At 36.5% G+C, this 26,549-nt stretch overlaps 2 protein-coding genes across 7 annotated transcripts in view; both read right to left on the reverse strand.

The window, feature by feature from the left end:
• The window catches only part of CSRNP3 (cysteine and serine rich nuclear protein 3), a 96,307-nt gene extending 92,280 nt beyond the window's left edge, over positions 1–4,027 (reverse strand). The window contains exon 1 of one of the 2 annotated variants that reach the window (XM_030952932.1): positions 3,886–4,027. Coding sequence is in view for 1 of the 2 variants with exons in the window: in XM_030952931.1 (XP_030808791.1) it covers positions 3,881–3,892 (12 nt within the window). In the remaining variant the exon portion in view is untranslated. Of the gene's footprint in view, positions 1–3,880 lie in introns of both variants that reach the window. The other variant, XM_030952931.1, reaches the window with a different exon arrangement.
• A 1,601-nt stretch (positions 4,028–5,628) lies between these two features.
• Positions 5,629–26,549, reverse strand: part of SCN2A (sodium voltage-gated channel alpha subunit 2) — a 73,407-nt gene continuing 52,486 nt past the window's right edge. For 4 of the 5 annotated variants that reach the window (XM_030952058.1, XM_030952055.1, XM_030952060.1 and 1 more), the window contains exons 18-27: positions 20,898–21,018; positions 20,380–20,534; positions 19,820–19,993; positions 17,660–17,782; positions 12,709–12,990; positions 12,113–12,166; positions 11,209–11,346; positions 10,488–10,592; positions 10,056–10,326; positions 5,629–8,964 (exon numbers count right to left, since the gene is read on the reverse strand). In XM_030952058.1, the coding sequence (XP_030807918.1) occupies positions 7,769–8,964; positions 10,056–10,326; positions 10,488–10,592; positions 11,209–11,346; positions 12,113–12,166; positions 12,709–12,990; positions 17,660–17,782; positions 19,820–19,993; positions 20,380–20,534; positions 20,898–21,018 (2,619 nt within the window). In that variant the 3' untranslated portion in view covers positions 5,629–7,768. The remainder of the gene's footprint in view (positions 8,965–10,055; positions 10,327–10,487; positions 10,593–11,208; positions 11,347–12,112; positions 12,167–12,708; positions 12,991–17,659; positions 17,783–19,819; positions 19,994–20,379; positions 20,535–20,897; positions 21,019–26,549) is intronic. The other variant, XM_030952056.1, reaches the window with a different exon arrangement.

The raw sequence follows: 26,549 nt of genomic DNA on the forward strand, positions 1-26,549 counted from the left end.
TTTGCAGAACCATTAATTAGGAAATACATTCTTTTTTATCTGTTCTAACAACACTTGCTTATCAGACAGCACATTATACAGAATGTATTATCACTGAAACCAATTAGTTTGGATTACCTTCACTTCACCCCCCTCCCTGGCTGGCAGATAAGAGTAGCTATCTCCATTTTGGCCATACCCACTCTCCTTTTTGACCTAGCCTGCACACCCTGGCACAGAACTGTGCAGGTCTTGCCAAATGCTTGGGCAATTAACTGAGGCTATTGACAGTAATGGAAGGCATTCCCAATGGAGAGGGCAGCTGCCTGGGAAATAGGAAATGCAACAGGCTTCACTTTTTTACCTGTCAAAGCCATAAAGCAAACAGGATGAAGGAGAGGGACAGCAGTGATACCTGCATCTTCATTAAGGTCTGCAAAAGTACTTAAACTGGACTGTAGAAGTCAAGCAATCTACAACAAAGTGAACCAGTTCAGTGAGAAAACCTTTAGAAGATAAAATTTTACTTTCAGAATAGTGTGGCATTATTCATTTGACAAGTTTTTAGAATTAGCAAAAATATATGCTTCCTTAAATGTGTTGTGGGGTAAGAGACTAATACAGTACAATGATGCATACTAGAAACAGCAAAAAATAAAAATACTAAATCTTCTGGATCATTTTACATGCATGTATCAGTCTTTCACTTAACATTGCATATATTTGATGAGTCCTTTTTCCAGTAACACAAATGTTCTATTTTTATCAGATTCATACACAGCTTAGGGAGATGTCTTCACTGCCAGAGATATCTGTGAGAGGTGAAAAGAGTGATGTCCAGAGACACTCTGGAGTGCAGCTGTGAGGGGGCAGGGGCAGGCCAGGCCTTGCCCTGGTGCCCTGCTCCACACCCCCCACCCTAGAGCTGCTGTACCCCAGCCCTGCTGTGGCTGCCAGTTCCCAGCACAGGGGAAGCAATGCTCCGCACCCCCCCTCTGGGGCCCCTAACCCAGCTCCTAAGTGGCCAAATGACCACAAGTCCCACCTGGGGGAAGGGCCCAGGAAGGCCAAGGGGTATTTAAGGCCAAACACAAAGCAATCAGATGTCTTGACCCTACTTCCTCTTGGAATTTTTATCTCAGTACCACTGGAATCCAGGAGTTGGTACTGATATGTGTCTTTTTCTGGATCTTTTCTGCCTTTCTTTCTTCTTCTAATTCCTTCTTCTTGGAATTTTTGAGAACTTAAAACAGAATTCGCTTAGTGGTTGCTAAATTGAACGGGCCAAGTTAATGCTTTGAGAAGTGTTTTATGTTGATTAAATGCTGAATTAAACCCTTTTCAAAGTTTCTTTGATTTTCTAAAGTTGCCAATAAAGTTCTTTTTGCTGTTTTGATCTCTTGAGAATACCCTGTCAGTATTTCTAATGTGGGTCTAACTTAAGAGTAGATGAACAACTGTAAAACCTTTCCAAAGGCTCATCAAGTGAGTTGCTTGGGGCCTTCACAGCACTCAAACCTTCTTATTCTTTGGCTCAACATTTCTCTAATTTAGTGTGCTGGGTGTGGCTTGGAGAGAGTTAAATGTCTTCATAGCAGCTGGTATGGTGCTGTGTTTTGGATTTGTGCTGGACACAGTGCTGGTAATTCCAGGATAATTTTGTCATTGCTGAGCAGTGCTCACACACAGTCAAAGCCTTCCCAGCACCTCACACAGCCGCACCAGGGAGGAGAATGGGGTGCACAAGGAGCTGGGAGGGGACCCAGCCAGGACAGCTGCCCCCAGCTGACCACAGGGATATCCCACACCATAGGGTGCCATGCTCAGCATACAAACCTGGGGGAAGAAGGGGAAGGGGAGATGTTTGGACTGACAGTGTTTGTTCCCCAAGTCCCGTTATGTGTGGTGCAGCCCTGGCTGTCCTGGAGGTGGCTGAGCACCCATGGGAGCTGCTGGATGGATGCCTTGTTTGGCTTTGTTTGTGTGCACAGCTTTTCCTTTACCCACTGAACTGCCTTTACCTCAACCCACAAGTTTCCTCACTTTTACCCTTCTGATTGTCTCCCCCATCCTGCTGCTGGAGTGAGTGAACAGCTGTGCAGCATTTAGTTGCCAGCTGGGGTTAAACCAAAACCATCAGTCACCATCAACCACCTGTAGGAGATTCCCCTTTAGAAAGTAAACCAACCCCCAGCTCAGCCCCATTCACCCCCCTTCACTTTGAACAAACAGCCTGATGTAGTACACCCATGCAGTAACATCTGTCTGTGGTTAAAGCAAGCTGTGCTACCAGTGCGACAAGTGCCAAACAAGGCTGTCTGCCGATCTGTAGCGTCTCTACAAGGCCATTTGTTTCCAAAATATAACAATTTGCAATAGTGAATGTGTGCTCTAACACACATTACAACCTCCTGCAGTTGCTTATTGCTCATTCCCTCCACAGCCATTGCAATGCAATCACAGAGGCAGGAAATAATTTTAAATTGTCATTAAAACAACCTCACAAAGACAAAAACTTAAACACTAGACACAAGACCTATCACAAAGATAAACTCATAGCAAGGTAACAGCGCATGCTGCAAACACTTTTTGGACTGTTACACAAGTAAGGGTCCCCACAGAGTGAAGAAATCAGTCTACATTCAAGTGCTTTAGATTCCATATATACTACCTAACTCAAAATATAAACAGATTTCCCAAGGTTCAACCAAAATTCTACCACGTATTGCAGAAAGCTCTATTTATTTCATAGTAAAAGCTAAGTAGACCTAAAAAGCTTTATGATGTATAAGAACGCTTTAAAATAAAGCATGCTTAGTCACAAACTATCCACATTTTCTCATTTTGCTGCACTTAACTGCATTCTCTAAAACAAATTATGGTGACTTTTTAGTGACTAGTGAGGGATGTTGCTGAGATAACCTGAACTACTCTTCAAACAATAAACATGAAAATAACATCTTGAAACAATACCCACAGATAAGAACAGGCATACAAAAAGGGAAGATCTTTCCTTGTAGTCAATTTTTAAGCCTCTTTTAGAGATTACTTTAGCCTGCTTTGCTCTGACAAGACTAAAAAGCACATAAGTTGTTCGGGAATCACTCTAAGGTATGTCACTCCACCTTTGTCCCTGGGTGTTTATTTACGTTGCCACTTTTCAGGGTAAATATACTGAAATTTACAAATCCCTTAGACCTTTGTTTTTTCTACTGACACTATGCAAAAATCCATTCTCCAATTTGCCCACTGATAAAGTAAGGGTGACTAATGTGGATGCGAGATCTTTTGTGGCAGACTTTCGTTAGCAATCTTCCCCCAGTAAAACATCCTCGTTCAGAACACTGCAATATATCGTGGGTATAGTTACCCATTAAGTGTGAACGAACATGGGAAACTGAGCATGTTTTGCAGCCTGAAGCAAGCTGTTCATTATTCACCTCTACTCTCACAACTGTTTGTTTTCCTGTCTACTGAAACCAGAAGGTGTTTTAGACAAAGACTGAACTGGAGGTATATAATCGGTCCCGAGTTTGCTGTGTTGAGTGGATATACAACACAGTTTCTCACACAGGACTAGCACAGTCTTGCAGCACCACAGATCTATCCAAAACCACAGACTACACAGAAATTCCCTGAGACGTTTCCCATTTATTCCGCTGCCGGGGACACGGGGGCCAGCGCAGCCCGGTCCGTGCGCTCCGTGCAGCGAGGCCAGGCCCGGCCCGGCACCCCCGGCCCAGCGGGGCACGGCGGGGCAGACCCACACACACACACACACACACACCGAGGGGCTCCGGACCGAGGGCCGCGGCTGGGAATGGACGTGCTGGGCCAGCGGCAGCGCCGAGGGACGGCCAGAACCCCCGGAGCCCGAACAGGGTGCCGCAGGCCACCTCACCTCACCTCGCATCCCTTTCCACCTCAGGTGTGCCAAACGCCAGCAGAGACAGGCGGTCTTACGGGCGCGGATCCAGATCGCCTCCGCTCTGGGGACAGCCGCTGTCTCTGGGTGACTCCCAAGCGCAGACGCCAGCGGCGTTTGCCCTCCTCTCTCCTCACCCGGATCTCCCAGCTCCTGCGCTGGCAGCGGGCGCGAGCGCGCCGCCGCCTGAGCGCTGGCAGCCGCGCACTGCGCCTGCGGGCCCTCACCTGAGCCGCCGGGCTCCCCGCGCTGCCGGGCGCCTCCCGGGCTCGCCAGCCGGGCCCGCGCCCGCTCCGGCAGCCGCCGCCGCCAGGGACGCCGGGCCCCCGCCCTCCATCGCCGGCAGAGAGCGCGGCCAGCGGCGCTGCCCCGGCTCCGGGGCGGGGTGACCCCAGCGGCTCCCGCTCCGCCCTCCCCGGGGCGCTGCTCGGCCCCGGGCGCCGCCGAGCCGGGCGGGGCCGGGGCAGCTCCGAGCGGGATGCTGCGGGACACGCGCGGGCATCGCCCCTGTCCCATGGGTCTGTCGCAGGTGTTTCCAGTACTGCTGCAGATCTGTTTACAAAACAAACAACAAAGGGAAGGGTACCCAAGCACAACCACAGCTGCTTGTTGTTCTGCTTGTTGTTTGAGGCATTTAATAATTTCTTTGTTCTTGTCTTCTGGTAAGCTCAAACCCCTCTCAGACGCATACTGATTATTTTCAGTCTAAGTCAGAAAAATTTTTTATTTATGTACCTGCTATTTTTTCAAGACCTTTGCCTCTCCAGAAAACAACCAAACCAACGTGAAACTTGTCCTTTAATTATACATTTTGGATTTTGGATATTTTGGATTTTGGGTTCTCTCATCTCTTCCTATCTTACACCCTGCCCTGACAATTGTTTTTTACAGCTGATGCGAAAAATTTAACTGGAACACTGCAGCCTAAGCAATATCCATTTCTAGGGTGAATAACCTCAACAAACCATCAGTGGTTGAAAATTGTGGAGAGAAGGGACGAAAGGCATGCACCATCCGACTGCTCCATTTGTGTTTCTCCTGGGGTGCACACCCGAAGCTCAGAGTTCCACATCACACAGATTCCTGGGTACATCTGGTTTTCCCAGTGCTCTTCAGAGGATCTGATGTAGAGTGCATATCTGCACATCGATGATGATTATTAGAGTTTGTGCTTTTAATTTGTTCAGTGTAACCTTCATGGCATTACTTTAAATTTAAGACAGAGAAAAGTTCTTTTTAGAAATAGCACTCAAATATGATTGCTACCTAAAAATTTGGCTCTCATGTCTTACCATAAAATAATAAATTATACTTAGAAAGTAATGAGATAAATATTTTTTTCTTTTTAATACAAAGATTATTCTTCACTTCAAATGTAAAAATATAATTGAAATGATATATACATTGCAGCCTTGGTAGCTAGAGACTTTCTTTAATATCTGTTTTTTCAGTTGTCTCAGAACACCTAATAAGAAAAAGGGATTGAAGCATCATGAGCTCTTAGATGTTATCCTGGGATCCTGAATAGAATTAATAACCTCAAGAGTGTAAGTTCAAATTATGTTTAAGATCTTTCAGAAAGCATACAGCTTCATTTTTTTTCTTTTACTTTTCACAAATCTATTTCTAACATTTTATATATATTTATATTTTACTTTCATAGCACCTCTTGATTTCCAATAGTTTTTAGTGGGAAAATAAAAAATGCAGACAAAACCATTAAATACAATAAAAAATGAAGTCTTTATTCTTTTGGCTCAACTGTAATGTGGTTTACTGTTCTTTATGGTAATAGCATTTTCCTGCATGCAGTTCACTGACACACAAGTCAATATTTTTGTAAAAGGAGGAGTCAACATCGAATTTTTGCTTGTGTAAGAAACACAAAATGTCCTGATGTGATCAATTATACAAGTTTGCTATTTAATTCCTGTGGAAAAAAAAAACATTGTGGATCCCATATTATATTTAGAACAGTTCTAGTGCAGCATGAATCAACAAGAATAAGAATAGTCTATGTAAACAAACACTGGTAAAGATTTCATGAATAAAAATACTACCTTGAAACTTCTGATGCAGGCAGTGCTAGAATCTTAAACAAATCCTCCCCACCACATTTCAATTACAAGTTATATCTATTTGGAAGCAAGTGCATTTTGGACTCAGTTTGAAACTTATTTCACATTAAAATGTGTGCAAAAATACAGTACTAATAAAAAAGCAGAAACCTAAAGCTACCCCATTCTTTCCTTTGTTTCTTATTTTGTGAAGTTCTTGAATTAAAAAGTGCTATGGATAGAAAGTAATAAAAGTGACAGTAACATCGACCTGAAGATAATTCTCATTTCTTATTTTATGTACAAAATGCTGAAAAATAAAATAAAATGGTATTTTTTACAGTATTTATATTTTCTTAGAAAATTCTATCCATGTAGTTTTCAACAGATTAAGCAGTTTGCAACATATCCTGTACAGTCTGACTATGCACCGTACAGTAGTCACTTAAAATTTTAGAATGCAAAGCAAGAAGCTCTTAAATAACTGCAAACTATTGCTTGATGTCGTGAAAGAATGATGACCAATTGAACAATTTATTTCACTTAACCACTGAGCTATGGCTTCCCATATTAGACTCTTAACAGTGGAAGGAGTAAAATTACAGCAGCAAAGGCAAGATAAACATGCATCAGTGATAGCTTCCAAACTGTCTATAATGGTACAGAATACTTCATATTAGCTGTTGAGAGATTGCAAATTACACTTACTGTGGTACATATTTGATGCAATAAATATTGTGCACATGTCATTATTTGTTTGCTCAAACATGCACCACGGGATAAAGTAACTATTTACATAGAGGGTACTTTTTTAATCAACACATACAATGTCAACCTTGCTGAGAGCAGAAGATGGCTAAATGATACTGCAGGGTGAAGCAGAACAACTTCATAATCCTTGTGTTTTGCAGGTTTTTGGTAAGCTCAATTTCCCAAGGTCAGGTAAACTGTTTTCTGCAGAAGAATACTTAGAAGTGGACTCTATGTCCCTCGGTAAAATTTTTATACAGAGATTGTTCAACTACTGTTAAATGACTTATGAAAAAATAAAACATCTGTTCTTTTGTTGTAGACTCTATGGGACTTTACAGGCACATTAAGATTTGTCTGGATGAGATACTAGACGGATACTGTTATTAAGCACCTCAACATACAGAGCCACCCTGAAACATGGAAGTAGTCAGACTGCTGCTTTGTGCGACGTCATGTTTTCCCATGCATGAACTACAAGTGCAGCATGCCTTCATGCAAATCACTTCTGTTTGTACATTATAGAGAATCCGAGAGTAGAACACCTGGTCCTCATACCCCCTTCCCCAACATAAAACCCATTTACAAAAATAGTCACATATAATAGTAAACAACCTGTGAATTAAAAAATGATAAGTTCACCAACACTGATTTTTGTAAAAATATGGCAGATGTGACTGTTGAAATGCTAACAGTGGATACAATTTTTGTACTGTGTGTTTCATGTTAAACACAGAGATTCATAGGTTTGCACCTTATTTTTTTAACTGGTCCCTACAGTCTGGTTGGCCATTTTATCATCTCTTCAGCAGTGTCAGCTGGTACTAAAAACAACAACCTCCTGTCAAGATGTTACCCTGTTTTACAGAGTTGCAGTTTGATGACGAGGGGTCACTGTCTTGCTATAGGCACTGACCTTATATATATATATATAATTATATATATATCTATATATGTAAAAACTGACAGTTTGGCATGTACCTCCTACAGGAGTCCTGTTGACACAAATACATACTTTTTCAGGCTGTAAACAGTTTATTACAAACAGCGTTCTATGTTACTTTTTACTTTCCCTGCTGTCTTTACCTTTATCTTCTTTTTCTGACTTGTCTTTTTCATATTTATCCTTGTCTGGCTTTGTTACACTGTCATAAGAAGGTGGGGAGGTTGTGGATGGGGTCATATCTGTTTTTTCTGGAGTGGAGTTCTCATTTAGTTTATCCATAATCATATCTTCTTTCATGGGCAGATCATCTTCCTCTTTACCTTTATCCTGACTAAATATACATGATACTTTTTTGACTTTTTGCCTCAGGAGATGACGTCTGTAAGCACGCTGAATGATGACAGCAGACACCTCCTCCTGCTTTCGTTTCAGTGTGGTTGTAATTGGTTCATAGGAGACTTTAGAAGGATTGGCTGCCATAAACCGATCTTCCATCTGTATTCTGAGGGCGTCCATCTCCCCACTTTCCCCCAAAACACGCTTTGTGAAAGCAAACAAGATGTCAAGGCAGTGAATTCTGTCACCACTCACCATGGGCAGATCCATTGCAATAAGCTGGACTTTGTTGGGCTTTGCTATGAGAAGAGGTGGATCTAATGAAGCTGCAAAATCTGATAATTTACTGAACTCTATGAATTGTGTTGCATCGGGGTCAAACTTCTCCCAGACTTCATAAAACATCTCAAAGTCATCCTCGCTCAAGGGTTCAGCACTTTCTTCAGTAGCAACACTGAAGTTCTCCAAAATCACAGCAATGTACATGTTCACGACTACCAGAAAGGATATGATAATGTAGCTGACAAAGAAGAAAATCCCAACAGAAGGGTTGCCACAGTCACCTTTCACAGAGCTCCCCGGGTGATCTTTATGGGGGTCACAGTCTGGCTCCCCACTGTTGAGAATTGGGGCAAGCAAACCATCCCAGCCAGCGGATGTGGTGATCTGGAACAGGCAGATCATGCTGTTGCCAAACGTTTCAAAGTTGAACATGTCATCAATCCCAACTTCCCTCTTGACATAGGCAAAGTTGGACATGCCAAATATGGCATAGATGAACATGACCAGGAAGAGCAGCAGCCCAATGTTGAACAAAGCAGGAAGAGACATCATCAAAGCAAAAAGCAGAGTGCGGATTCCCTTAGCGCCTTTAATGAGGCGCAGGATTCGACCGATCCTGGCAAGCCGGATGACTCTGAATAGTGTGGGAGACACAAAGTACTTCTCAATCATCTCAGCCAAAAACATACCTGGGAAAAAACAAGTTATATCAGTAAAGAGTATTATTACATTTTAAAACCACTGCTGAAGATATACTCTACAAGGATTGTAGAACTTTAAAAAGAGTATGATACTTAAACAGATTTTTAGGAATCAGCCATTCAGTTTTTTTACAAAACCTTTGTGTTTGGTATACTTTTTTAGGACAAACTGATAACTAGTGTATGTATATTAGCAAATGCTGAGATTAGAGGAATACCCTTTTGTTTAATTGTAACAAAAATAATCTCAGTTAATCTGCAGAAAGACCATATGCACATTAGTATTGAAATTCCATGTAATCAAGTTAGGTTATTCAAAAAAATATGTATATTTTAGGAGAACTGTGACTTCTTAATCACACATAAAATTACATGAACACAGGTTTATTACTAATGACACAGAAATTCCAAACATAAACAAACTGATAAAAAAGGTTTGTTATGATTGACAGAAGAATAAAAGAATTGAGCATTGTATTATGTGCCTCAAAGCAGAAAAATAACTTTTTTGATACAAAAATAGCAAAACTGCTTTGCATATTAAGGAGTACTTAAAAACCCATAATTTTTACTCAAGCTCTTTCAAGTTTGCTACTCTAGATAAAGCAAAGGTTAGTGTAGTCATTATTTGTTACCACATCTGCTTCAGCTCTGCTCACTCTATCTCAGGAACAAAGCCTCTCAGGATCAAACAAAACCGAAGTAAGCAAAGGGTTTTACTCTGCTGTCTGGGGTGCAGGCATCCTACCCTCATCATAGTCCCACACAGATTTTACTCTTGGATTTTGGATGACGGAACTCTTTCACCTGGAACTGTCACTGTAAGTTTACATCAAAATTGCCTTTCATGCATGTGTAGGAATCTCTACTGATTTCAGAAGATGGATCTAATTTCAACCAGTAAAAAAGTAGGAGTGTATGAAATCTCTTGCTAAAAAATTCTTACCATACTTTTCAGTTATCTTATGGATAAAACTTTCTAGTGACAAAGTTGAACCAAAATATAAATAGATTTTACATGGCAAAAATATATCCATGTTCACAGAATTAGACATTTCATAAAAATGAGTTGCTCTTACCTACTATGGAGAGAATCACAACCACAAAATCAAAAATATTCCAGCCTATAGTGAAGTAGTAATGACGAAGTGAAATCAATTTCAGGACAAATTCTCCAGTGAAAAGTACGATAAACACCAGGTTAATCCAATATAAAATGTTTTCCATTTCTTCACTCTGATCATCTGTTTCCACCATCATTGTGACCATGTTAAGGCAGATAAGTATCATGATACTGATATCAAATGCTTGTTTGGTTACAAAATCGAAGACCATGCCTTGGAATTTGTTCTGTTATAGCACAAGAAAAAGAAAAAAAAGGTATTTCAGATTAATAAGGCTTTTCTTATATAATATTTTTTTGCTTATGACTTATTCCAGCCTAAGGCATAATAGAAAAAATCCAATTTTTAAATAGATGTAAAAATAACAGAAAATATTTTTATTCTTACTGCTGGTCGAGGTATAGGCTTTTGTGGTTTCTTTGAACCCAATTTTTTCATTGCATTGTAGTATTTCTTCTGTTCTTCTGTCATGAAAATGTCTTGACCTCCAAAGTAAACCCAAGAGACAAAAACTGGTTACAATCATGTATCTTTATTGATTACTTATAAATAATACTAATAATCACACTCTCATCTGTGGGAAAATTTAGGACAGATATAAAAATCCTCTTTTATGATTTTTATATTAAGTATTAAGCTACAGAAAGTGTTGACTTCAGCAGCTGGAACACTGATACCTTTTCAGGCAGTGCTGACAAAACACAAAGACTAAAGAGGGTATGAATAAAGATAATACAATGTTTGTTATCAAAGTTCAGAAATCTATACTGCTGAGCTTTGTGACATGAAGGTAGTATAGCAAAGATTTTTTTATAGCTACATTTAGCTATTTCAGTGGTTAGCCTTTTTATGAGTCAATTAAGGCTTCAGTCTCAAATCCACATCTTAACAAAGATGACATTGAGTATTTCACTAACCATGGAGAATCATAGATTGTCATTTGTCCATCTAACCCTCATCAAGCCAAATTATAAGCTTTAATAATTTAATGTATTTACTATGCGGCACTTTAACTAATTTATCATAAAAATATTAATAAAGTTGTCATCAGTGGACCAAAAATAAGAATTTTTTAATGTTCTTTTCAGAATAATAATGAAGTACTTATCTTCTTTTTCTGCTGGTTGAAATTGTCTATGATGACACCAATAAAAAGGTTCAAGGTAAAAAATGATCCAAAGATGATAAAGATGACAAAGTAAAGATACATGTATAGGTTATCTTCATACTTGGGCTGATCCAAAACCTGCAAAAAAGGCATAGAAACTACACATTAGTTTTAACAGTGAATACAAAATATTTGCTTGTGGAGATTTCACTGCTACAGGCACTCAGGAAACTGCACAGCATTGTGGAAGAGGCATCCAAGCCATGTTTAGACTAAGCATATTTTCTTGCTATAGCTATGCACTTTCACTGTACTACGGCAGGCCTCCTGCTGTGAGTGCAGCTTACAGAAAAAAAAAAAAAGAAATGGAGCTTTACTAGTATAGTTTATTCAATTATCTACTTAGAACTGGAAGAAAACTTGCACCAAGGGAACAAGGGGCAGGACAAAGGGTAAGAAAATGCACAAGTCTAATTAAAAATAAGCCCTAAAGAAAGCAGTCAGGCAGCTTGCAGAGCACAATGAAAGCCTTAACTATAAATAAGATCAGTATTACAAAAAAAACCCCAAAAACCTCTCTGTGATGGTGTCTATTTCCAGATATAAAGAATGGCTCAATGCATAATGAGAGGAGGAAAAGGTATTTCATGGCAACAGGTGTGTTGTAAGATTGGGGAATTTTGATTCAAGTGTACCATAGAGAAAATGGAATACTTTAGGACTGCTCCTCTGCTTACCTCATTTCTTGTATTTTTCCCATGGTTTCCATTTTCTTTAACTACAAAAATTATAGTAACTCTTTGTTCTTTCATTTTTACTGTAATTTCTGAAAGAGTTAAAATTACATTCTCATATCTTGGAGCTCATACAATCAAAACAAATGGAGTCAAGGGACTATACTTACATTACGAGAATCCACAGCTGCGTACATGATATCCATCCATCCTTTAAATGTAGCCTATAAACAGAACACAGGTGTTTAGGTCACACTGTTCCTGGGAAATGGCTTGTCAGAAGCATTTTTTAGGAGCTGAAGACTAAATGTCTTTAGTACTCATCATGAAAACCAGCAGAGTGAAATCCTAATAGCTGACTCTTGCTTTCTAGTCTATGTTTTATTCATGTACAAGAATTGCAAGCCAACTCTAATATCTGACTATAGAGGGGCAACATCCATTAAGAACTTTTGTCTATTATGAATAATATCTGGTGTAGAAGTTATTTTTTTTGTGCATGAGCATTAGAGGTTTACTTGATACAGATTCAATGCAGCTAAGGTCTATTATGTTTGAATTACATTTTTTTCTCAGAGTCAGTATATTATCTGGGCTTTGTGTTACTTCTTCTGTAGAGTTATGGATTTATCTCACACTTCATAATTCAAACCAAGAATTGAGACAAAATTTCTAAATTAAAAAAATAAGTAAAAATCTTTTTACTGTTGTAGGTAAACAATAGAGACACAGAAAGATAAATAGATATTAAGGACTGGTGACTTACCACTTGGAGCAGAGAAAGGTAACCAAGGCCTACGTTGTCAAAGTTGACCTTCACATTCTTCCAGCGGGCGGTTTCGTTGTTTTGTATGAGCTCCTCACACTGACTAAAGTTGTTAATTTGGCTGATATCAAATCTCTCATCAGTTGTAGTGTTAACACAGTAGTAAAACTTTCCAGCAAATAGATTTACTCCCATGATACTAAATATCAGCCAGAATATAAGGCAAACAAGAAGCACATTCATAATAGATGGAATTGCTCCTAACAGGGCATTCACCACAACCTGGAGTATAAATGAAACCGAAGAGAGACGTTGTAAGAACACAGGCACCAGGATCTTACAAATGCTTCACATGTAACATGCAATTATAATTCTAATATTGGTGTTACACTTCAATCGTTGAGAGTAACAAGTCAGAAAAGCAGCATAGAGAAAAGATAAATTGCCAAACTTAATTAGAAGGAAAAATACAAATAGTAGCAAATGGTAGCTTTAAAGAATGGGTAAAATAAGAACCAGTAAAACAAACTAAAAAAAAAAAAAAAGAGAGGAAAAAAGTATTTATCAGTGCTTTTTAGAATATTTATTTAATGTATATCTGCAAAACCATAATAATTATAATCACTGAATCAAACAAACCAAATTTTCAATACTACATGTTTACTGGATAAATCCAAGCAAGTTCAAATCTATTACTAAGCAAATTTCTAATTGAAATTAACTTTGAGTCATAAAACCAAATGATGTATGCATGTTCCTTTGGATGTTTGTATTTAGAATTGAAAAGTAGAAATGTTCAAACCAGGAAAGCTACTGAGTACCAGAACACACCAGGGCTGTTAGTGTTCAGGTAACTGGCAGATAAAACTTGAAAAAGAGACTCGATTTATTTCCCAAATGAATTTTGGGACAAATAAGGCTTCAGGAAAGAAAAATGTGAAAATGAGTTCATGTGTGATGATGAGCAATGATTAAAAACATGCCAGAATGAATATAAAACACTAAGGAAAATAAAATCTGGGAGAAAGTAGGTCCATTATGAATGAGAATTATTAATTTAATGATGGAATTGATGATGCTAAATTAATGAATTCCTATTTTAAATCTCCTTGTAAATAACTCTAAGAGTATAAAATTTTTTAAGTATAGAGCACTGCCACCAACTTTGCCAAAAGAGCTGAAGCAGATCTTAAAGTTTGCGCTTTTTTTAATGCAAAACACTAGCTATTACTTTGATGGGCTTTGTTATACTTCATTTAGCTTATATGATGCAAGTACTAGGGCAGATCCTCTAGCATAATAAATTTATTGTTTCTATTTGAAATACAAATATGTAGTGAAGTTCTATAGAATTAGTGATTATAAATTAATCACTAATTATAAAATTAGTGATCCAGGTGGATGGGCTTTCATTCCTTGCCCTCTTACAGAACAGAAAATAGTAGATAGGTGATGAACCACCATCATGTCTACTATAAAGGAGAATTGGGCTGAAGGAAAGAAGAGATCCCTGTTGTACTTTCAGGGCCCCATTCCTGTCAAAACACTACCTCATTTGGGTGATACATACTTTGGACATTTGAGAGCCGATAGGACTTCAGTGAAATTGTTATATTTAAATTTAGGAACTGGATCAAATGAAGCTGCTTTCAATGTGAACTACTCCATTATAAAAGCACAGAATGGTGCATGGAATCCTAATTTTCCATGCTTTTTTGTTTGTTTGTACCTTTTTTCCACATATTGTAAATCAAATGTTTTAATAAGTGATTATATCTAGTGGGGAAATTTAAAACAAATCGGAATAGTTTCTTAATCATACTAAAAATTTCCTTAGCAATACCTGTTTTAAATTAATAAGCAAAAGTAATATAGAGTTGTATAAGTCAGCATCTGGTTTGAGAGGATTCCCTAACTGATGGATAAATCTCTTCTGACTATTTCAACAGTGCTCTCTTATGTTGACAAGCTTGTACTCAGCACTGTGAACCACATGACTGTAGGAGGCCATAAGATATTATTTGACCTAAGCAAAATGAACAGTCTAATAACTATGCTGAATTAGTTGAAATTGGAAAACCATGTACTCACTTATTTTGACAACAATTTGACTGGAATAATGAATGCAAGGTCATTTTTTCCCAATTTAGGAATATTTTCAAAATATATTAGTTTTTTTTTAATTGAAAGTTATCTCAATTATTTTAGCCAAAAATATAAGTAGATTTCTTAAATGTAATGATATCATCCATCAGGATCAATTTTTGAGATATAAAGGGATAGTTAATGAAGTGAAAATATTTGCACTTGAGCTTTCAGTCTCAGTACACCCAAGAATTCTGTTCCTCTTTGTGCTGCAGCTGCAGGTCCGGTCATGTTCTTTCTTTAATTGCTGGATTTCTACAGCTAACCTACTTTCTCTAGTATTAGTCTGAGTCCTGAAGCTACAGAGAACCAGCTTGTGATACGAATCATTTAAAGACGCTCAAAACATACGGTTGAGCATCACTGGAAGCACTGATCCCAACACCTTCCAGCTTCTACCAGTAGTAAGTCTGTGAGAAAAGGGGGCTAGGCCTGACAGCAAATGAAAGCAGGGGAAGCATAAGAAAGACATCAAACCCCTTGTTTTCTAGTTGAAAGAAAAAGGTATTAGTGCCTAGCACCATATAGCAGTGAGTGATACTGCTTGGGACAGAGCATGGACAGATTAATTATATTCCCACAGGCTATTTTAATGAAGTACCAAGCGCAAATTAAAGTATAACTTTCCTAGCAATACCATTGGTGAGAAGATGCAGGGAAAAAAAATAATATTTCTCATAGGGGCAATTTTTTTCTTTTAATTACTAGTTCGTATGGGCACAAGCTGAAATCCTAGAGAATTGTACAGTGTGTTAAAAACTGTACATGCACTGAACGAATTTCCTGCTTGTATATGGGAAGTGCTCAATGGAAGCAATTTAAGTGTCTATGCAAATATATGCATTGTACTGTATTGTCATATTTTCAGTTCATACATGATAAATACCAATGGAATGATTATGTTATGAACAGGCATATTGAATTTCCACATATCAGACCTTAAAATAGTCTTATATCAATCTCTCCATCAACTTCAGCTACTGTATCTTTAAAGACTAAACTTGGAATTAATTACTTTAAATAAGGCAAAATTCAGTACATCCATTGGAATATTTCAAGGTTAACTGCCTAACTAATGAAGTTATAGGTCACATTTCTAGTCTTAAGTGATCTAACTTCATCTACTACTTTTTATTGCATTTTTTGCTAAATGCATAAATCTTCTCCTCATATAGGTATGTACAAAGAGATACAGTTTGCAGATCAGGATCAAATGTGTAGATAAAGTTTACACCAACATGGAAGTCATGGGATTGACAATTACCCCTAAACCTTCATGACAAGGTTATTGGGTTTTTCCTTCAACAATAAATTGTCACTTAAGCAATTTTATATAAAATTTGAAATATTTTTATTTGGGGTTTTTTGTTTTGCTAATCGTTGTCATAAAAGAAACCCCAACAGTTAATATTATTTTAGTGAGATAATACTGATGCTTTACACAGACCTCACCTCTGATATAAACATCCCAAATTTTCAAATTTGCTTTAGTAAAGGTCCAGAATTTTTTTGGAGCAAGGAAATGCTATTTCCTATTTGAATTTATAACACTTCATCAAAGCCCATTTCCTTTTTTGCTGAAGTCTCTTCTCTTACTTTCCACACACGGAGAACATGACATTTTCTTCAGAAGCTCACCAGTTTGTAGTTGACTTACAAATAAGCTAATCAGCTTATCACCTGGGGTGGCAAAGAATAGTGATCACAGGAGGGAGCTCACACAAGGATCCCTTTTAATTGTGGTGGGAGGGTTCCAGTTCAGGTGCATCTGCTGATGCCCACTATGGCAGTATGTCCAAGAGAGACAGACGGACCCTGAAGGTGTAAGCCAGACAACTTCCTGTGGCTGGAGCTAGAAATATCTGCCATGTCTGGTTGTTCACTACTACCCTTGAGAGAAACATTTCTAGAGCTTTTGCGTCATGGCTGAGTACATCAGGTCTTTGTCCATTTCAGTGCACTAAAGAAGTGATTTAAACTGACCACTTTGACTTTGCACTGAGACAAACTGAATGTGCCCTGCTGGGCAGCTGAGAGTCTCACCTGTGGTAACTGATAGAGTGATAACAAACAGCTGGGGACAGTAACTTCTCAAATATACCAGCAAAAGTCTAATATGTTTTCAGGCTGCTTAGTGCTCTACAGATTATACTCAACATTTTACAATCAATATGGAAAGCAATAAGCAACCAGAAATCATAAAACCAGCTCCACCTCTGATATGCTAGAAAAGTTTTCTTAAATAGAATGCAATGATTCTAATATGAAAGAAAGTATTTTAATAGTGCTAATTTACTTATTAAATACAAATTAATTACAAAACTTTTAGTTCCAAAAGACATTTCCAATTTCTATATACAGAATACTATGTTAAAAGATATAGACTATGTATGATAGTCTAAACTGGTACAAAATACACATGTGCATGCATACATGGATGTATGTGCACACACTTTTAAGAGGAAGTATTGAAGCTTTTTTAAACTGTTCTGACTAAAGCAGGATGTGTTTGTATAGGATAAATACAGTAATATTGCATAGATCCATGCAGTTGATAAATCCTTGGGCCCTCCATGAAAGTATGAAAACAGGGAAAGGCCAAGGAGCCTCATTAAGTGTAACAATATGTGCAATAAGACATGAATTCATATAAGCAGATGAAGCCTTTTGCTTATATGTTAGTGATAAATGTGAAGTATATAGGATGGTAGTGTAGCATTTCTGCATGGATTGGTCGTTAATTATTCTGCATGCATTGTTTCCGTGGATGCATGCATTATTTCAGATTCTTTTCACGTTGTCTTACCCTCATCCCTTCAAATCGCGACAAGGCTCTTAGAGGTCTCAAAGCTCTTAGTGTCCTAAGGGATTTAATCGCACCAAGTTCTGAGTAGCCCAAGGCATTAGCTGTTAAGCTAACCAAAGAGACCTACACAAAAACAGAAAGGCAATATTGCTCATTCATCTTTACATCCTTCTGATACATATGGTGGGAATGATGTGTGCCCTGAACTTCTCAAGAAGATTCAAGGCTGGACCTCTTTCTCCAGGAAACCCTCTATAATGCAGAAAAATTTTTATGTCAGACAAAGTAGAATAAAAGGATATTCTAGATACCTGTTGATGAAATCATGTTGATAGCATGGTATAAAAATGCCTTCTATAGTCACATAAACCAGTCAACATTTGGTGGGATTTAAACAAAAATGAAGTCACATGCAAAAACAAAACACCCAAAAGCTGGGTGAATTGGAATGGACAATTTAGGTCAGGACTTCCCATGATATCTTCAGGACTTGACGAGAATGTGAACGCTCTCAAAAACCACATCCAGACCTTGCTTTTGGTCAAATGTAACTTTCTAGTGTCCAGAAAATCTTATTCAACAGCCATAGCTACCAGTGCTGTTCAGATTTAACAGGACTAATCAAGACTGAGAACCAACTGTTTTTTAGACAATGGTAGAAGCTTCACTGTTAGGCATATCCACACTTCATTACATTCCCTGTGACTCCTTTAACCACTTCATCAAGTCTGGCTTGCATAACGCTGGTCTGGTCTGCAGGCAGATGAGTAAATAAACTAGAATAGCTGTAAAATAAATAATACAATTATCTTTCATCAATAATTCTTGGAAATGTATTTCTAATAGCCATGGGGAAGGAGTGGCCCTAATAAATCAAAAATAAAACATCACCTTCTATTTACATCTATTTAATGCCCTTCCCTTCCATCCTTCCTGCCCTCTCAATTGCTTCATCTTCAAACTGTTACTTTTGCTTTTTTATGTCAATCTCCTGTCTATGGATTAAAATGAATGCCTCAGATATTATTTTTTTTATTTTAAAAAATGCACCAAGGTAAGGTTGACATGCAAAACTAAAAAGCTAATAAAGCTAGTCACAGAAATAAATAAACCATATATTATCAAATAAGAATTAAATATTTGTTGATAAATACAAGTTCTACTGGTCATGGCAATTTATACATCAGATGATTGAGCCAATACATATTTTACAGAGGTATAGACTCGATCATAAAATACTATATGAGCATATAGTCATGTCTTATCACAGGATTTGCAATGCCGGCCTGGATTTACAAGGTATAGCGTTTTCCAGGCTCCGTGTAGTAAAGAGCTCCACTGTAGTTTTAGGGAGATATTCAGCAATTTCTATGGAATTCTGGTGCTTTTCGTAATGCACTAATAGGTGGTCTAAAACATACCCTTAACTTGGGAATTACATCTGTGGAACCGAGAGGTAAATCAGGCTTTTGGGGATGGAAGGGAAATGAACATCTGCTATACGGTCAAAGATCTGTAGTCTTCCATTTATGCTAGCCAGTTCTTTACATACATTGTTGAGCATGTAGACCTGAAATTACAATGCACTTCTCACTAGGTCTTCTTCACACAGTATGTATCTGCTCTTTGGTAGTGCAGCCTTTGGAAAATCATGTGGGAACCCATTCTAGGGGAGCTCATCTGTGGTTCTCTGAACTGTCTCTTTGAGGTCACACCCATGATACAGTGAAAAGTGCAAGGGTACTGAATAGTACAATGGAACTGACAATTCCTAGCAATATTTTCCTTTCATTTTGCACAGAGTAATTGACAGGACACATAGAGTAATTAATTAGAATATTAGAAAAAGTTTGAGAAATTGCTTCCATACACAAAATAACTGAAGAGGATGAACAGCATCTTTTCTATACCATCAAAAATATAGTAAAAAGCATAATTTCAAGAAAGAATTACAACTTCATAAAACTAGAGAATTTTAAAAAAACATGTCTAGAGAAATAAGTATATCCAAATTTTTTTTCCATTCTGAACAGAATTATAAACCATACCACCACACCAGTTAAAATAGAGTTTTTGTTGACTAGAACAGAAATCTTATCCTGAAAACATAATATTCTTTTTTTTAAGCCTATCGTACAGGACATGAAAAAGAATACATACATCAACAATCAGGAAGTCCAGCCAGCACCATGCATTCGTGAAATAGGTTTGAAAACCATAAGCAACCCATTTTAAAAGCATTTCCAGAATGAAGATATAGGTGAAAACTTTGTCAGCATATTCCAGCATGGTCTTGATAGTTTTACGTTGCTCTATGTAGATATCTTCAAATGCCTGGAAACAAATTAAAATGAAGTTTGAAGAGTGGTCCTACAGTACGTTTTGTGTATTGCTGTTCAGCTCAGCTGAAAAATGAACATTGTTTGGACCCAGCCTTATGAAAAGTATTAAGTGAAAACCAAAGTTATACTTGAGGGAAAGATACGTGCGTTATCATCGTGAATATTTTTTCAATTCAAATTTTTTCCTGGCCATTCCTATAGGACACTGCAAATTGTGAAGACATTTAATTATATCTTGCAGATATATATTTATATTAGAACATATATTAATTTGACATCAAATTCTAATTTGTTACCTGTAGCTATGCGACTAACTGTATTTTTAAATGCTTGCTGTTTAAAATCACAATAGTCACAATAGTTCCACACTTAATTTACCAGAGCACCGCTGCTGAGAAGAATCATGAAGACTATGAAGGTCTCAAACCAGTTGTGTTCAACAATCTTATAGCAGGTTTTCCTAAGATTCCACCAGATTTTCCCCTTTCCTTCTTCTACACTGACTTGACAGCATTTGAATCTCCGTACACACCCTAAATGTGACAATAAATTTTAAGATGTCAGAATAAAGTAAATATTTATTAACTATCACAATGAATGGTAATCATTTGACTTATTTCTTATCATAGTACTGGTGCATTAGATCCTTATAATTCCTCTTTGAGCATTTTTGTTTAGTATTTGAATTTAAATCTTTGTATCTTTTGCAATACCTTCCAAAGAGAGAGAACACCAAGAACAGTAAATCTATGGCAGTAACTCTGAAAAAGTTACTAATACTATCAGATATTACAACTATAATCACTAAACTTCTTGTGATTTTGAATAAAAAGAGAATCCTGCACAAATCTACACCACTAGGTCTATTTATCTTGCCTTTATTTTGCTTTGCCTACCTTCTGTAAAACAAGCTTCTGGCTCTAGAACTTCTTCTGGTTCTGCTTCTTGCTGTTCACCTTCTGGAGGTAGTCCAATATCAACTGTGCTGCCTTCTGATGAACTGGATGCATTCAATTTCTGTGAACGAAATCCCACATAATTACTTTTTCCAGTTTTATTATTTTGAATAGAAATTTATGTTGGAAATGTATATAAAAATATTTTGAATTTATTCAGTGCTGTGATACTAAAATAACTTCTTATCTACAATCTATAATGCCAAATTGCTCTGCTACAGGTGAGGTCACAAGATTAGAAACTACATAATGTGCATTTTCCCTATTGAAAATATTTTGATATTTTCATACAAGGAACTGCTGAAATTAGTAGAGTATTATTCTGAGCCACACATAAGAATTTTGAAGTGAAATTTCAGTAAGCTAAGAATGGGTGCTTTCCACATTTTGTACTGTTTAATTATTCCAATCATGTGGCTGCATTTTAGGTTACACTTTAGATAACATGTGTTAATACAAATAAATTTCCAAAATCATGACCAAACCAACAGCAAGCTGCACAGATGTATTTTCATGCCTCAAGTAAATATTATTCTAGCAAGCCTGTAAAAAGCTAAATCTAAAGTTTTAATGTAATGTTTTCATTATTATTGACATGAAAACACATATTATGAGTTTTATAGGATAATTTAATTATCTTTATTTCCAAAAGAGCAGCACATTACTTTAGGAGCAGTAGCTGATATTTTGCATACTCACTTGCCAATGCATTTTCTGAATTTATTGTGCATTTTGAAACTACTTATTACTTTGGTACAGTACACATAGATGTCCAATTACTATAAATGGCCAAAAAAAATTTGAACGACTAAAGTTAAATTCTTTTAAAACAATATTGTAAGAAAATAATACTGCATCAATAAATCATACCAATATTATAATCCAAACCTTAATAATTATTCTTTCACACCATCATATGATGCTGGCAACAGACAAATATGAGTACTATAATAAGTAAAAGTAGTTTGATTACAGCATTCTATGACTCTTCTAATGTTATCACTATATGGAGTATAACATCAGTAAAATGGCTGCATTGATAAGTAGCTAATCTTATAAAGGGAATGATGTAAGCAGATTTAGAATAGAGTCTATAGGGAAATAATATTAGACAGAGATGTCCTATGATAACATTAAAGATATGCATTTTTGCTGACACTTAAATCTGAAGTTAGAGGCATTATTCCTTTAAAATATTTCTGAGTAGCTTCAAATCCTATAGAGTTTTTTGTAAAAGAAACGTAAGCAGTATTAGTCTGTGGATACAAAAATTAACTTGAGACATTTAATGGAATTTTACATAACAACAAATATTCGGTATGTTCTTTAAACAAAAAGAAGATTTATGTCTTTCTCCCCCATTCTGATTCCATTGAATCACACTGACAATATATTGTGTTGTGATTCTTACATAAGCTTAACTTTGATTTTTGTGTCTCATGGTTCACTAGAGAGCACATTTCAGAGGAAGGCTGAGCAAATGGAAACATATATTGGAGGGTGTATTATGCACCTAGTTTCAGTGATATCTGCACACCCATTTCATCTATACTTTTTTGAATTTCCCAGCTTAGAAATTCATATCTCATCTTTCTGCATGAGTATAAACATCTGTTAAGGTCAGGTCCAATGTACAAAGAGATGGATGCACACTTTTCTGCAGATAATTTTTGAAAAATTTCAGATTGCAATATGTTTGAATTATAGATAATGCATGGCAGTTTGGTCATTGTGGAATACTGCCTCTAAAATGGAGAAACTAGAAAGTATGGGATAAATACTGTAGTCATCAAGTAAGGACCACAGCGTTTAAACATCAGTGGAAGACAATCATCAGTTTGAGGAAAAGCCAGAAATACCATAAATGCAAGGTACATTAAAAAATTACATATTATGTTAAAAATTACCATTTATCAATACAATACAGTAACTCATTTTAAAACTGAGAAGCAACTGTTTTTATTACATAGTGTTTTCTTAAAATGTTGCTTGCATCATTCCAATCTGGAGAGCATTTCTAGCAGAATGCTGTAGTAGTAGCAGAGCAAACAAAAATTATGAACTGGCTGAACCATAAGTTTGAAAGACCTACTGTCCATTCTTTTACAGGAAAATGAAGAGTTCAGTGACTCAGATATTAGGCAGTTAGTTTAATGAGCAAAAAAGGGTAATGAATTCCTATTACTGAAATTGCTTAAGACTAACAGTTAACCCAACATGGAAGATTAGATATAGCTACTATAAGGAGAGATCACAAATATCAGATAGAAAGGTAAAAAATTATCAATAGAATAGTAAATTATCCAGAACATCAAAAAGACAACTTTATGTGGGGCATTGTGTATGGTGAGATGTATCTTTCAAGTCTCTTCTCAATAAAAAACTGCTATGCTTCATTTACAGAGCTGAAACAATAATCACAGGAGTTAAACTGAACAGAAAAATCCTAAATTTAATTAACAGAAGCTGATATTGAAATGCAACTATTAAATGCCTCATCCCACTGAGAACTCAGTTACTCTTCTGCTGATGTAACAGAGTATTTCCTTAGCATGCTGCTCTATTGTACCTGAATTTGGCCCCAACCAGATGGCATATATAGAAAAATATTACAAAAATTATTCAATAAATTCAGTCTGTAAAAGTTCAGCATCATTTGGGAAAGAACAAAAACTAGAAATTTTCAACAGTATCATTTCTTTTTTCATTTTTCTTCATTATTTTTAACATTGAATTTATTTTTTGGCATTATGTACAAAATTTATAAAATTTCGTATGCATTAGAAACAGCTAGAAAGATTTTATGATACAACATCTCAAGATTTTATCGACTCAATTAAATTCAGTATGCTAGCAAAACTTTTCATTAACATTTACATATTTCCACAGCAAACTTACGCTCTGGCATAAAGCAACTGACTCAGGGACTTTGTACTGATTTCTATGTATTCAACACAACATGACCTGGCAATGGATCATGTTATTGCTATCATGTTTGTCCATGCCTTAATACATAGGAAGACTTTTTCTAGCACTTACTGTGACTTACCAGTGTTCACACATATGGAATCCAGCTGGCTAGCTAGACTACCCCAACTGCAGACCCTGAGATGTTAGGTATGTAGCATATATCACAGTTCTTTACCTAAACATATCTGAAAGTTACCTTTATAAATTGCTCTCTGCTTATCCGCATTACAAAAACTGAATTTAGGCTATTTACTTAACATTAGCTTTTTTAAAAAATGAACCTATAGAAACAAGATAATAACAAAACCCAAGCATTAGCTTTGATCTAATAGTAAGTCCATTTTAAGCTTTTTGTTATACCATGTGCCTAGATTTCAAAAGGATTCAGTCATGTAGATTATAAGAGATTTATCAGGATCAAGCATTAGACACTTTTTGAGAGTTATGAGGATAGAAATTTTCTGAATAGTATGGTAAGAAAATTATTTTCAGAGAAATCTGTTTTCCAAAACCTTACAATGTACATACTCTACCTCCTTTTCGAAGAAAACAGTAAGGGGACAAAAGTAGTTAGATGTTTCTAAAGCAGCAGTATACTGATTATCCTAGAGATTTAAATATCTTTTACATCACATGTACCAACAGCCTTGCCAGACATGCTTTAGTCAGCAATACAGAACAGTATGAGATACAGATTTTAATTTAGCTTTCAAGATAGGAAAGCAGCTTGCCTATCAGAGAAGCATTGCAAAAAGCAGCAGCCAAGATTAGGTCAGGAAGTTTTTGACATAATTACTTTCTGAACCTTGACAACATCGCATAGATTCATACAATTCTGCTTCACTTACAGCCAGGCCACTTGTAACATTTCTTTGTTTGTTCCAAAGATGATTATCTGAGAGTAGATGGACAGCTCTTAGCTTAACATTTTTAACATTTAACAAAGGCTGAAATTTCATGATTGGCCAGGATGCCACTAATAGATGTTGAAATCATAATTTAAGGGATTGAAGGAGCAAAGAGTAGGACAGACATAAGCAGGAAGATGGCGCCAAGAGAAACCACGATTTTGATTTTGCTTTCAATTTCTTCTCTTCACAAATACCTGTGAAAATGCTAAATAATGGAAATTAAATTGGTTTTATTTTCTCAGTGCTGTCTGGATGTCAGTATGAAAATGAAATGTTCTATGATATAAATGGCAATATTACATCCAAACTATCCAGTCTTTTTCAGTATGGCTATATCACCTATAAAATCTTCAAAGTGGTAGATATCTTTGTGATTCCACTGGTGTAATTAGGTGGAACCTGGATTTCACTCTTTCTAATGCTTGTGCAGTAAGGCAGAATAACTCTTGAAGTATTAAAATCCAGAACACTGTAAATCAAAGCAAAACAATTTTGTGGTGATTATTGGTTCCAAAAACTGCAAAAACCCACTATCTCTGAATTATAGTCCACTCTGGACTTTATTGATATTCATAATTCCTTTGATCTATTTATTAATGAGAATTTATTAAATGAAAATATTTGCAAAAAAAGTTGTATGAAAGCTAAAACATTTTAAGTACCAATGGAAATATGCTCCAGTGGGAAAAAGCTCTCCCACCAGTACCTACTTTAAAAGGCTCTTTAATTCATACAAGCAATAGTGAAAGGATATTTCTGAAATAGAGTAAGGGAACAACTGTTTGCAAATATTAATTAAGCAAACTTTCGTTAACTCTAACATTAACAACTTAATATCATCCACAGTGAATCACAATATGCTAATACAATGTTACCAATTCACAATACAAAGCCTAAATTCTTCAGAGTATCAAGGGATTTTAAATAATTACTATTTTAAAATCAAAATACATTTTATCAGAACAATTATTCTTTACAAAATATAAGAGGAAAAGCTCTGGAGTCGGTATGTTTTAATTCCACTGATTTACAAAACTGAAAGCAGCAACTGTGGTGTTCTAAATATTATGGCATTGTTTAAGAGGTGAAATGTAAATCACATTGAAGCTGAGGAACTTCTGCACATTTTGATCCAAACTCAGTGGTTTATTCACTTGAATGCTAAACTTTGTCTATTACTGATGAGATGAGAATAAGTTTCTCAAGGTAGACAATTTTATCTATTTGGGGAGGTAATAATTTTTGACCATAAATTAAAGAGCTATAATAAGATTGAATTGGGCCACATCTTGCAATCAGTGTTCTCTTTGCACCTCTACACCTAAGTGTGAGTGTAAGTAAGAGCAGAACTGATGTCTGAATGTTTAACCAGCCAAATAACAGTTTTGTATGAATTCTTTCAACCAAATTACGGTCACATGCTTTGGCTGCAGAAATTAAATTAATTTCATGCTTAATGGTGCTCCAAGTACTGCACATTAATCTCCAAAATAATGAAATGCTTATACAAGTACTAAAGAAAAGCACTTCTAAAAAAAAAGTGAAAAATAAAAACATGACTATGACGCGTTTGCAGGTTACCTCCATTATAAGTTAAAAGACAATAATATGAAAGTTTTCTAAAACAGCTAGCAGCTTTTCATTATCAATACAATTTACAGATGGACTTATATATAAATATAAGCTTCTGATGAGAAATGTGGCATATGTG

This window comes from Camarhynchus parvulus, chromosome 7, assembly GCF_901933205.1.
Source record: "Camarhynchus parvulus chromosome 7, STF_HiC, whole genome shotgun sequence".
Taxonomy (NCBI): domain Eukaryota; kingdom Metazoa; phylum Chordata; class Aves; order Passeriformes; family Thraupidae; genus Camarhynchus; species Camarhynchus parvulus.